The 13,463-nt window shown below is 44.9% G+C and overlaps 1 protein-coding gene across 1 annotated transcript in view; it reads right to left on the bottom strand.

Annotated features, from left to right (window-relative positions):
• BORCS5 (BLOC-1 related complex subunit 5) overlaps positions 1 to 13,457 on the bottom strand; it is an 80,696-nt gene extending 67,239 nt beyond the window's left edge. The window contains exons 1-2 of the mRNA XM_014959268.1: positions 13,365 to 13,457; positions 12,671 to 12,814 (exon numbers count right to left, since the gene is read on the bottom strand). Of these exons, the coding sequence (XP_014814754.1) occupies positions 12,671 to 12,814; positions 13,365 to 13,422 (202 nt within the window). The 5' untranslated portion in view covers positions 13,423 to 13,457. The remainder of the gene's footprint in view (positions 1 to 12,670; positions 12,815 to 13,364) is intronic.
• Between the last annotated feature and the right edge of the window lie 6 nt (positions 13,458 to 13,463).

Below are 13,463 nucleotides of genomic sequence, written 5' to 3'. Positions count from 1 at the left end.
GGGCCCAAAACTGGACACAGTACTCGAGGTGAGGCCTCACCAGTGCCGAGTACAGGGGGACGATCACCTCTCGGGTCCTACTCACCATGCTGTTCCCGATCCAGGCCAGGATGCTTTTGGCCTTCTTGGCCACCTGGGCACACTGCTGGCTCATGTTCAGCCGACAGTCAACCAACAGCCCCAGGTCCTTTTCTGCCAGGCAGCTCTCCAGCCATTTTTCCCCAAGCCTGTAGCGCTGCCTGGGGTTGTTGTGACCCAAGTGCAGGACCTGGCACTTGCCTTATTGAAACTCATCCCATTGGTCTCAGCCCATCGATCCAGCCTGTCCAGATACGTCTGCAGAGCCTCTCTACCCTCCAGCAGATCAACACTGCCACCCAGCTTGGTGTCATCTGCGAACTTACTGAGGGAGCACTCAAAATAGAAGTAGCACCACAAAATTCAGTATGTCAAACCACACTGATCAAGCCAAATGAACCACAAAACTCCTATTTTCCTTTTTTTTTTTTTTAAGCTCCCCCAAAAAAGGAATAGAGGCAGATCAAATTTGATTCTAAACTTCAACATTTTATAACAATGAGTTTGCCAACCTGTGCATTGTTGCTTGGTTGTCTGTCTCGTCTCACAATTACAAAGAGAGAACATGGTTAAGCTAAACTCCCACCACATTGCTTCGATAACAAGGTTTAGGGCTCGAGCAGACTTGTTTTTTTTCACTTCTATTTTAATAACCTTTTTATCTTTATATAATTTTAGTAACTCTTAATTACAAAAGGGGGGTACCCCCAAAAAAGGAATAGAGGCAGATCAAATTTGATTCTAAACTTCAACATTTTATAACAATGAGTTTGCCAACCTGTGCATTGTTGCTTGGTTGTCAGTCTCGTCTCACACAATTATAAAGAGAGAACATGGTTAAGCTAAACTCCCACCACATTGCTTCGATAACAAGGTTTAGGGCTTGAGCAGACTTGGTTTTTTTCACTTCTATTTTAATAACCTTTTTATCTTTATATAATTTTAGTAACTCTTAATTACAAAAGGGGGGCATTATCTACACATATGAGTTTCTGGAATCTTTTTATGCTTTTTATTCTGTTACCAGTGTCTGGGTAGGGAAATAAAGACAAGAATAGAGCTTTTGAATAATGTGATATTATAGAAAATGCAGTTAACTGCAGACAGGCAGTAGATATAGAAGCATGCGTTCATCCTTTACCTCGACCATGGTTACTTACCTGAATCAGCACTCATAAGATAAAAAATAAAAAAAATCAAGAACTAGGACTTAGGGTGTAATAATTCACACTGTGCCTGTTGGTTAATCATAATCTTTTTGAAAAAAATGATTTGCCTGAAACCAAATAATCATCTGGATTTGGATAAACTTATTAACTCCTATAAAGCCTAAGATCAAACAGAAACGTTCATTTTTCAAAAGCAATGCATTGCAAGGCTGCTGCTGGTCTAGCAGCAAGGCACAAGCACTCCAGAAATGGCCAACAGTCAAGCAAAAGAACATTAACAGGGGGCCAGGCCACATCACAAGAAATAAAATAAACATGTGAAGATTTTATGTATAGAAAATACATACTATATATACATAATTTGTAGGTATAATATATACATACTACATATAGCATCTATGCATAGTATATGCACACATACTATGTATAGAAAATACATACTATATATACATCATTTGTAGGTATAATACATACATACTACATATAGCATCTATGCATAATGTATGCACACATACGTTCATTTTTCAAAAGCAATGCATTGCAAGGCTGCTGCTGGTCTAGCAGCAAGGCACAAGCACTCCAGAAATGGCCAACAGTCAAGCAAAAGAACATTAACAGGGGGCCAGGCCACATCACAAGAAATAAAATAAACATGTGAAGATTTTATGTATAGAAAATACATACTATATATACATAATTTGTAGGTATAATATATACATACTACATATAGCATCTATGCATAGTATATGCACACATACACACACACATATAAAAATATTATTTTAAAATGAACAATCTTCAAAGTTAAGGTATATATTGGTAGGTACAATTTAGAAAAACAAAAAACTGTTGGCAAATGAGCCTGTTGGTACATCTTCAGCCTTTCAGGATGGAAGAAGAAAAAAAAAAAAAATTTAAAAGAAATGTCCTGCCACCGCACACAACCACAGGTCAGTCCTGGGGACAAATGAGGTTTAAACAGCACAAGCACTGGCTGATGCTTTCTGTCAGTCAGCCACGTGCCCACTGGGAAGTATAGAGCTCACTGATTTTTGCTGGGAAAGCACTTGGAAGAAAGTATGTCAAGCAATAGGGCTCTAGAATAGGGACTTTGGGCCAAAATACTTTCAAGTTGGTTCTTTTCTGGGTTTGTTTTATTGGGGTTTTTGGGTTTTGGTTTTGTTTGGGTTTTTTGGGTTATTATTTTGGTGGTGGTTTTTTTTTTGAGGACAGAGGTGGGAGTTTTAGGGATGCAGTGAATAGCTCAGAAGCATTTTAGACTCTCTTCCTTCTCACTTTCTATTCAGAGTTTTACTGATTCCTAATGGCAGACTTGTTCTGAAGAAAACAGCAAAGTGACCTTTGGCACACCTAGCTCATTTTCTTATGGTTTATTTAAGATTTTTAACATCAGAAGATAGGGAAGTAAGACCTCTTCATAATTGGATTGACCCCTGATGATGGTAACAGAAATCTGTGCTATTTATAAGCAGAGAGATTCCTCATAAAAGTGCTGTTTCAAACATATAATTACCACTCATGCTTTCCTTTGAGAGAGTAGACATTTCTCATTAAGAAGAGTCAGGTATTTTGTTTCAGAATCCACAGCCTTTTCCTGTGCATCTCTATCTGAACTCAGTCACCACTCCGAGGTCCCATCCCTTCCCTGATCATCAGATGCTTCCATCACAGCATGACGGACACATCCCAGACACAACCTTCTTGTTTCTCTACATCTACACATTCAATATAGCAGTTCCTATCTAGCAAACACAAATACTTCATGGTACTAACGGCTGGAAGAATACAGAGAAAGTGAAAGGAGCAGTAGATATCACAGCAGCCAACTAAAGAGGAGAGAACCAAATTAATGGCACCAGGAGGGAGCTTTCACTAGGTCCCTCTCTCTTTCTCCCACCCCATCCAGCCTACAGAGAGGAAATTTAATTTACAGGCTTTAGTCCACTGAATAATGCTGTTGCAATATTCCTACAGGAGCAATCTTGGAGAATAATCACTCCAAACATCTATCTCTAGAAATACATATACACACACTCACCTGTGTATATATAAATATATCCTATACGCATTTCTAACAGGAATGTTTCTTTGCATGCAAATTTCATTGATAGAAAACATCAGGTTCAACAGGATATACATCAAAGCCAGACACCCCCAGACTCACCAAATGGGGAAGGCAGGAAGAGAAGTTTCACTGGCCCTTCAGTCACAGACTCAAGCAAGTCTTACAAGCAAGTCAATAATGCTGAATAAAAGTACACAAATGTGAAGGGGAGAGGGAGAAAAAAAAGATCTATCCAGATTTAGATGCCTGAAGTCCTTCAAGCACTCAAAAAAAAAAAAAAACCCAAAACCACCACCAACAAAAAAGACGTTCTGTAAGTGCTTTCCTATCACATTCTTATCCTTGTCGTAGGAAGAGTCACCAGCGACGCTCCAGTATCAAAGCCTGTGATAAACCTCTAAGCCAGGACATCGTTAACTCTTTACCACATACTGTTTTTCCTCAGCACATCTTCTAACGTGTCCAAAGGGTAGCTGCACCCCAAGAGCCACACAGGCCAGCAAGGCAGCTCTGTCACAGAAGCCCTGTGAAGGTAAAGGAAGGAGAACCCACAGGTGACTTGCGATGACCACCAAAGCTTCTTCACATCGAGCAAGGTGGTGGGAAGGAGCCACACGTGCCTGAGGAGGTGCAGACAGGAGTCACAGCTAATAGGCTCAGCAGGAACTGGAGCTCAAGGGTACTCACCCAGGAAAGAGAAGGCCAGTCTAATAGCCTCGGCAGATACGCTCACACTCATGCTATTTATCTGCCAATACACATGCGGTATGGAAACGTCTGCAAAGGGACAGGGGGTAAAAGGTAGACAACTGAGCATACAGTCCCTAATACTCTCCCAACTGGTGTTGAGCACATTGTTTGGATAAGATCTAACCACAGATTCCCTCACACATAAAATTGAGTTAGTCCAGGTCTCCAAATATTCAAAAAAACACTGAGGAATACATAGAAATAGGGCATCACTATCATCCTCCTCTCCTCCAACTATCTTTTGAAAGGAAAGCTCCTTTCCTCAAAACTGAGGCATCTCCTAGGTTCTGTTTTCAGGAGCTAGTTTTGAGTCATGAAACCGAAATGAAGAGATAGCTCTCTCATATAGAATACTAGTCCACAAGCCGAAAAACAACCACACAACCAAACAAAAGGAAAAAAACCCCACCAAAACCCAAACAGAAAACCACCAGGTAGACGTGCACTTACATTATCACTCCTGGTATTTCTTTCTGCCGAACATGCTCGTTTTCCCAGATCTCATTGAGGACACTAAGCATGGGGGTCCATCCAACAAACTCAGATGTTGCAAATCCTGTTACAGCCCTACACCCTCAGCAGTACCCTTAAGTGTTGCAATGAGGAGATCCTCCTTGTAAGACACAGAGACAGAATTAAAAAGGACTGAAATAACGCAATGTGTAGAGAATTACAGGAACAAAATTCACTAATGTATGCAATTAGCTAAATTCCCTAAACAGTAAATGGAAGAAGTAGCATACAGTGAGGTAAGGGAAATAAGAGAGGATGTAAGTCAGTCACAGAAAACGCTGAGGAGTAAGATGTGACAAAATCTGTTCTTTAAAGGCAATAAACTCTAAACATCCATGCTTCCTCTACGAGCTATGCCAGAAAGACAAATACATTGACATTTTTCAGACAAGTAGCTTCCCTGCCTGAAAAGTGACCTCAGAAAAAAAGTTATAAAAGTATAAACAATCTTTTCAAGCTGCTTGATGCCAGCTTACATCTCCTGTGATTGGAGGACAACAGGAGATGGGCTCAGCACCATGATCCAGCACAAGTATCACCCCCGTTCTCCCTCCTGCAGATTTCTCAGCATCTCCCTATGCTTCTCTGCTGAAGATGTGCACCAGCTATAACAAAACCACCATTGCCAAGTTTTCACTTTAAACCATATTGAGACAAAAAGGACACTCCTTATGCTGGACCTATCTTTCAAGACTCTTTCTGCCACGTAACTTTGGTTTCCTTTTTACACGGCTGCCAGAAGGGAACTAAGCAGTAAAAGATGCGTCTTCTACATCTTCTACCAAAGAGCCCAACAAATACCAGAGCCAGAGGGACACGGGGGACATTCCCACATGGCCAAAAGCAACAAGCCCCCCTTTCAACAGGGGCAAGCTGTCAGCCTGGGCATTCAATGAACTACTGTGCAGCAAGCACCAAACACAAGGAGAAACTGACAGTCAATCTTACACAGTGTGAAGAACTGGTCTCCAAAACCAAAATAATTTCTCTTCCCACACCTGCGTGTTACTCAAATTTTTAACTTAGCACCAAACCAAACAGAATGCAACTTGAAAGTTGCCATTTTCTATACAAGCCACGGGCTACTAAAACACCTTGGTTTTCCTATGCTCCAGAAGCATCTCAATAAAGCATGAAGAGCATTCATTAAGATGTTGCTTTTCCAAAAACCAGGTTGGAGTCCACAAGTCTGTCAATAGACACAAGTAGCCCAGTAACTGGATTTGGAAATGACAAGAGACACACTTCAAAATTAACAACCGATGGAGCCAGGCCAGCCAAAGCAGGCAATCACTGCCCTTCTGGCAGCTTCTGTCCACCAGTCAGGACATCTCAAATGTCCACAATACTACCAGGGTGACCAGAAAAACATCAAAATGAGATTGGAGAGCAAACTAATCACAAAATCCTATGGGGAGAGGAGGAGGCACAGCAATGTAAGGAAGCTTCTGCTGCTCACATAGTACCTTTGCAGTGACACAGTAACCTCTGTTTCTTTTGCTTCTTCATGCTGAAGACCATTTACAAGTACAGAATTCTAGCCGTAATTTTCTCAATTTTCTCAAGAAAGTCTCCACAGGACAAGTATACCTTATAAGAAAGACATAGAGATACATTTTACCAGGGCCTGTAGTGTCAGGACAAGGTACAATGGTTTTAAACTCAAAGAGGGTAGGTTTAGATTGGTGATAAAGAAGGCATTTTTATTATGATGAGGGTAGCAAGACACCAAAATAAATTGCCCAGAAAAGTTGCAGATGCCCCATCACTGGAACTGTACAAGGTCAAGCTGGATACTGCTTTGAGCAACCTGATCTAGTGGAAGATGTCCCTTTCCATGGCAGGGGGCTGGATCTTTAAAAGTCACTTCCGACCCAGACCATTCTAAGGCTCTGTGATTCCATTCCAGACTTCATTTCTCGTGAATGATACGTGCCTGGATGAAGGGCTGCTGCTTAGAAATCTTTTTGTGAACATCATACAGAGAAGCCCGTTTCTTTAGTATACCCTTTTATATCTTGAGTTTCCAAAACGAATTACCAACCTGGCATTAAATACTGTCAGAAACTACTGATACAGCCTAGAATCTATTTGTCACACAGTTTCTGCTGAGGAACTAAGAAGTAACAAGACTTTTCTTCTTATACAAACTGTGAAACCTTTCGCTTTTCGTTTAACCCACTGGCAATGGAAGTTAAATCTTTTTTCCTGCAAGAAGAAATAGTCACAAATTACAGTGACTTCCTTCAAGAAGACCCACAAGATTCATCTTACAAAATCTAGAGCATGCCATGTACAAGACAGCTGCCCAAATCAGAACTCCAGAAACATACACTCCAGCCTCACCCATGTCCTCCTCCCTTTCTCAGATCTAATAAGTCAAGGACAACTAAGAGTGTCGGCCCAAACCCATTTAAATTTGATTGTTAAATTAACAGATACATCACTCAAAGCTTTTGTTCCTACTATCAAGCTCCCAACATTTTGTTTGCCTTAGGCCTTGCTGACCTTGGCAAAGAATAGGAATTATACTCGTAGCTGGATGACTAGTTCTCAAACAGTTTCTCCTCTATTACTAACACGCACCAATAAGTCCTTTATATGCACCATCTTTTTTGTTTACCATAACACTTCACTGCTACCAGAAACACAGACCTCAATGCTTCCTGAGGCTTGAGAGAGATGCCGATGCCCTCTGCAAGACAGCAATGAGCATTCTGTTTTCACAACACAAACTTAAAACATAAACATTCTTTTCAAAAGTTTTGGGGAAGCTTTGTAACAATGTTTAATTCCTTACCCCACCCATCTTTAATTACTAAGGAAAAATGCACAGAAAAAGAGCAGAGACAACAGACTATTCACCCTTCACTCCACCCCTGCCTGCTCCTTCCTCACTTAACTGTGGTCATTAACCATTCCTAATTTAATGCTCTCCTTTTCAGGTTGGCCTGCCTGTTGGTAAAGGCGCTCTAACTGCACTCTGTCAAGAGGATGCCATCTCCCCCCAGCACTCCTCAATCCTCAAAGAGGGTCCCCTGGTCATAAAAGCCAAACCCCTGGTCAGAGGTGATAATTTACAGACCCAGCAAGAGCCTTTCTGAGAGAAATCCCACACTGTAGTACCGTATCAACCTTCCACAGTCATGACCACACAGACAATTGCATTTTTAGGGTTTTTTTCCCCCAAACACCTGCATAAGATGGACTGCTTTGTTCAGAAGCTACAGACGTATCACCATTTTGAATTACTCAGAGAAGATGACTGATTTTATACGCAGCTGGTGATGACTTCATGCTATGAACAGACTGCAAGAACCAGGGACTGAACAGACAGAAGCTTCATTTTCATGCAAATACCCTCAGGAAGCCACATAAAGGAAAGCAATAGCACATCATGTTTTGTTCTGTATTGCTTACAAAGAAGTCTCTACAGGGAATGCTTAAGACTAGGGAGAAGATCGGAGTCTTCCTCTGTTGCTCCCAGGAGTCTAGATTATGGGGAAAGGGGAAAGGGGAAAGGGGAAAGGGGAAAGGGGAAAGGCTTGATTCATCAAGAAGTTAAATTCCCTGCTAGCATTTCTAATAGATGGTTTTTTACATTCAGGAAAAAAAAATAATGCAAACACTCCAAATACACAGCAGTTTCTAGAGAGCAACGGTCGGGTACTTCACTCGCAGATGTACTCCCTGAGAGTAGTTTTTCTTTCCTCTCAGTTTGGGTGGGATTGGGATTTGATGTTTACAAACAGCAATGCAACAGGCATCCCCTGGAATGCTTTCCTAAACCCACTATGTGGGACACACTCCCCCTTCTGTTTACACAAATGTAGCTCCAGAGAAGATAGTCTCAAAGACATTCCTACTCACCATAGTAGGTGCTACACAATCACTTCAAGACAGTAGCGCGTACCCCACGGTACGTCCAACAGGTTCAAACACTGAAATCAGCAAATGTTTAAACACTGGCTTCTCAAACACGGCTTATTATATATGCTCAGTACAACAACAGTACTTCAAAGAAGGCAAACATTACTCAGAAGGACCCTACACAACCATAGCTGTAAAATTAACAGATTTTTGAGGGACAATTTTTGCTGTAGAAGTCAAGGAAAACCTAGTATGAAAGACGTAATGGACACAACATTTTCTTCCATGTAAGGCTGTACAAGGCTAAAGACCTCCAGCTTCATTGATCACAGCTCAACTCAACATGGCTAGGAGAGACTAGTGCTTCAGCTTGTAAGTCCTTTGTCTCTCAAGAACATGCAGTCTCTTCACGACCACGTGCTTCCCCAGTCCAACAATTTATCTATTAGGCTTCTTCTGAGACTTGAAAGCAAAATAAAATCCCTGGGCTTAAGCAAAACTGTAGGAAAGTACTGGAAAATTGGTGAGGGGGACTGTAAATACGCTCAAGTGACTCGCACGTGGGGTGCTGGAGAACACACCTCTCACACTCATTGTTGCTCAGTTTTGTGTGCTCAACAAGTAGAACATCTGCACTCAGATAACACAGGCTGGGATGGACTCAGGGGCACCTTATCCAACACACCCAAGATTCCTGCCCTGCTGGTGGAGAGATCAAAGCCCAGCAGAAAACTCTGCCTGAATCCTTGAAATACAGACCCAAACAGCAAGTGGGAGCTCCCTCACTCCCTCGCTAACGAGGACTCTCGTGCTAATAAGGACTCTTGTTCCACGGTGCCTGTGTCCCCTGCTTGCCTGCCTCTGCCCAGGGGCTGCTTCAGAGGTTCCCTGATCCATGGGGTATTGAGATTAAATTGGTTCTTTGCCCTTAATCCATGGTTTTGTGGTTGTTCCTGCGTCCTGCCTGCATCAGCTCACATTAAAGGCACCATCAGCAAGTTTGGGGATGACACCAAGCTGTGTGGTGTTGTCGATACACCAGAGGGATGGGATGTCATCCAAAAGGACCTGGCCAGGCTGGAGAGGTGGGCCCAGGTGAACCTCCTGAGGTTCAACAAGAGCAAATGCAAGGTTCTGCACCTGGGCCAGAACAATCCTCACCATCAGTACAGACTGGGGGGTGAGGTATTGGAAAGCAGCCCTGAGGAAAGGGACTTGGGGGTGCTGGTGGATGAGAAGCTGGACATGAGCAGGCAGTGGGCAACAGGAAGGCTGGGGAGAGCCTGCTTAGAAAGGCTGCAGTGACAGGACGAGGGGCAATGGCTTCAAGCTGGAGGGGAACAGATTTAGACTGGAGATGAGGAGAGAGTTCTTCACTGTGAGGGTGGTGGAGCACTGGAACAGGTTGCCCAGGGAGGTGGTTGAGGCCCCTTCCCTGGAGATATTCAAGGAGAGGCTCGACGAGGCCCTGGGCAACCTGGTCTAGTTGGGGGTGTCCCTGCTGACTGCGGGGGAGTCAGACTAGATGGCCTTTGGAGGTCCCTTCCGGCCTGGGCAATTCTATGATTCTATAAGCCAAGGAGAAACTGAGAAGAATAATGCAGCTCACAAGCACTATGAGTTCATGTCTTCAGCTCTCCAAGCTGGTATATCATAAGACACAAGTATTTAGAATTAAATCCTAAAAGATCTTTAGTATCCTTTTCATCCATTCCAGGAACCTGATCTTGCATGTGAAGAATTCAGGGGAGAGTCCAGAGCAGAACAGCTTCTCAAGCTGGCCTGCGGCAGATCTGAGATCTCTCAAGACTCAACTCACTGAACAGCCTGCCCTGCTTTCTGTACTGCACACAAGTACCACAGTCCTGTTGTTCAAGCAGTAACAAGCATTTGAGGCTGAAAAAGCCGTTCACAGCACTCAGCGTGCCTAAGGATGCAATGCCCTCGGGCAGTCACCAGATGTCACCGCATCTCCGGAGACCCGGAGGGAAACTCTCAGCCGGACAAATGACAGAAACGGAAAAGAGAGAATTTCTATCGTACGCGCACAGCTTCAGGTCCGAAGTAAGACCAGCAAAAGCAACTCAGTGACCATGATGACTTCCCATCAAACAACTTAATGCACGCATGTTTAGGAGTTAAAGGGACTGGCTATCTAGGGCAGCGCCTTCCAACCTTTCTATCTCAGCCACGCAGCTGCTGATCTCTCTTATTTCCCACGTCCTACCTGCTCCTCAACCACCCCATACAGGAACACAACCTCTGGAACTGATCACCAGCCCCACTTCCCAGGACTTCCACGGCTCTTAAGCAACCCGGGTTTGCTCACCACAGTTCGAGGCTGGGTGGAACTGAAACTCTTCGTCATCGCGCTCCTGTACGTACACAACAACCTCGGTGCCAGATGTTAACGCATCTTCTAAATTTTAATCTCAGATTAAAAGTTCCTTAATTCTTTTGTGGATTTGGGTTCCAGCATTTACATTCCAAGCTGTCGCCGGCGAGATCCTGGTTCTGCCTTCTGCACATGGCGGGACTCGGGCAAAGCATGTTCTTCCTACAGGCAATGACCCAGCCTGCTGCTGCCACGAATGCTGCACCAACATCAGCAATCTTACAGTCCCTTCTAAAACGGTAGTGAAAGCATCAGGAATAAATCAAATACAGATTTCTACATAAGCCTCTATATGGTACAAGAAAAAAAAAAAAAAAAAGGGTATAACTAACACACACAGACTCTCTTTTCTTGGTCAAGAGGGACAGCAGTACCAGCCCCAAAAATACTCATATTTGCTTTTCTCCTATTTAGTGGCCTCCCCATCTTTCTGTCCCTTCTACTGGAAACAGTAGTTACTACCGCACACATTTAGACCCCTATCCAGCAGTGCCCAATGAAATGCCAAATATGTGGCCTGTTGGGCTATCACTGCCCAATGAAATGCCAAATATGTGGCCTGTTGGGCTATCTATCATTGTGTCCACAATTACTAGCCACATTCAGGGTCCTCATGCAGTAGACACACACATGTGCCAAAAAGAAGAGTTCCTCTCCAAAAAGTGATATTGTGATGTTATGTTGCCTCTAGGGCAAAGCAGCTCCCATTATCTTCCCGTCAGCCCCACGTGAATCAGTGACAGTCAGACCAGCAGTGCCTACACCTTCCGCTGTACGAGACCACATCATTGCTTCCAGCAGCAGGGAGGGCTAAACATCCCAGCTCCTTCCTCTCTGTCACAGCAGGCCTACAAGGCAACAGCAGCCAACATACGCACGCACAGCAGGCCACAAATCTGCAAAAAAAACCATTGGGTCGCTGAGTGTCCTCTACACAGCACGTTCAGACAAGTCTGCTGACCCACACCACTCCGGGGAGAGCAGGCTGCTTTTACCAAATCAATTCGTGCAGGCTGCTCCCAGACAACTTCCTTCCTAAGGGACTTTCAGATACTAAGGACGCTGCGGTCTCCAGAAAAAGAGGTAGCTAGAAGCCAGGCCACACCAAACACACAAACTGGTTTTGGTAAACTGTAGGCTTGACAACTCTTCCCTTCCCCTTGAACAGATCAGGAGGAACAAAGAATGGGTGCAGGGGGAAAAAAGGAAAAAAAAAATGGGAAGAAACAAAGAAAGGGAGAGAGAGAGAGAGACGCTGGGAATTTAGGAGGTCCTCTGATATAAAGGGATGTTGTCAACATAGATCTTAAGGACACAAGCAAGCCTCGGTCCACCTCAAGAAGAAAATCCCCTCTATGTGGGAAACTGCAACAAGAAATCTTGATTTCAAGCAACTGAATCCATAACACAGGTAGCTATGGCTCCAAGGGAGTAATGCACAAATGTTTCTAAGAACCTAGCGCAAAACTGGAGACTGTGGTCCATCATATATTAGAATGCAACAGGGCATCTCTCAGCAACCAGCTGCACAGGGCAAGCTTGGAGCTAGGCTGCCTCCACAGTAGATGGTTCCCCTGCAGAGAACATTGCTAGCACACCTCTAAAGCAGCCCACCCACTGTTTAGTAGGCTGGGAATAATTTTGACAGAATAAAAGAAAAGAAGGTTTAAAATAAGAGGAGCAGTGAAAAATATGGACAGAAATAGGAACATCATTAGGAACCTCATGGTACACAAAGCACACACTCATTAAGTACAAAAAAAAAAATAATAAAGAGGCCTTTAAAAACAGAGGAAGAACCATTACTACCTTTCAAAAGGGGCTGGAAAGTTGGAATTTCCTGCAGTTTTATGACATCTGGATCGTTGCTGACATTCCGGGAGGACTGTGTTCCTGGGGCCACCACCACGATGTCATCCATTTTTGCTCGTTGCTTGGCCGGCGACGGAGATGCTGGAAGGGTACAGAGGGAAGGGAAACAAATTAATTTTGAGAAGATTCCACCACAACTCCACCCCGAGCGGCTGTTGCTGTGTTTAACACAGCACAGGCACGTTTTCTGCGGCGTTACCCAGACCACCGAAGGGCACTACGCTCCCTTCACACCCTCTCCCCGAGAACGCATCACGTTCAGCAAAACCTTGTCAAAAATGAGGTTCTGCAGCACCTGCACCGCCGACACCCCCTCCCTGCCCTCCCTCAGGCCCGCTCCTCCCGGGGGGCGGCAGACGGGCCCTCCCCGCGGCTCCGGGCTGTGCCCACCTGCCCGCCCGGCCGGGTGCCCCCCTCGCCTCCCCGAGGCAGCCGGTACCCGCTGCCTGGCAAGGAAAAACCGTTCCCTTCTCCTTCTCCGCCGCCTCCGCCCCTCGCCTCCTCCCCTACCGCCGCGCCAGGCCCCCGCAAGCGGGGCGCGGCGCCGCCACGGAGCCGCCTCGCCCCCACCGAGGGACGGGGAACCCGCCGCCGGGGCCCGGGCCCACCCTCCCCTCCCGCGGGCACCCACCTGAGGCGCTGGGCTCGCCCGGGCGGCTGCCGGCCTCCGCGCTCTGCTCTGCTCCCATGGCGATGGAGGAGGCCGGTGGCACCTCCGCCGCCGCCACCA

The sequence above is a fragment of the Calidris pugnax genome, unplaced genomic scaffold (genome assembly GCF_001431845.1).
Source record: "Calidris pugnax isolate Ruff unplaced genomic scaffold, ASM143184v1 scaffold298, whole genome shotgun sequence".
NCBI classification, from domain to species: Eukaryota; Metazoa; Chordata; class Aves; order Charadriiformes; family Scolopacidae; genus Calidris; species Calidris pugnax.
Note: the sequence above shows the minus strand (reverse complement) of the source record. Positions and strands in the feature narration are given on the sequence as shown.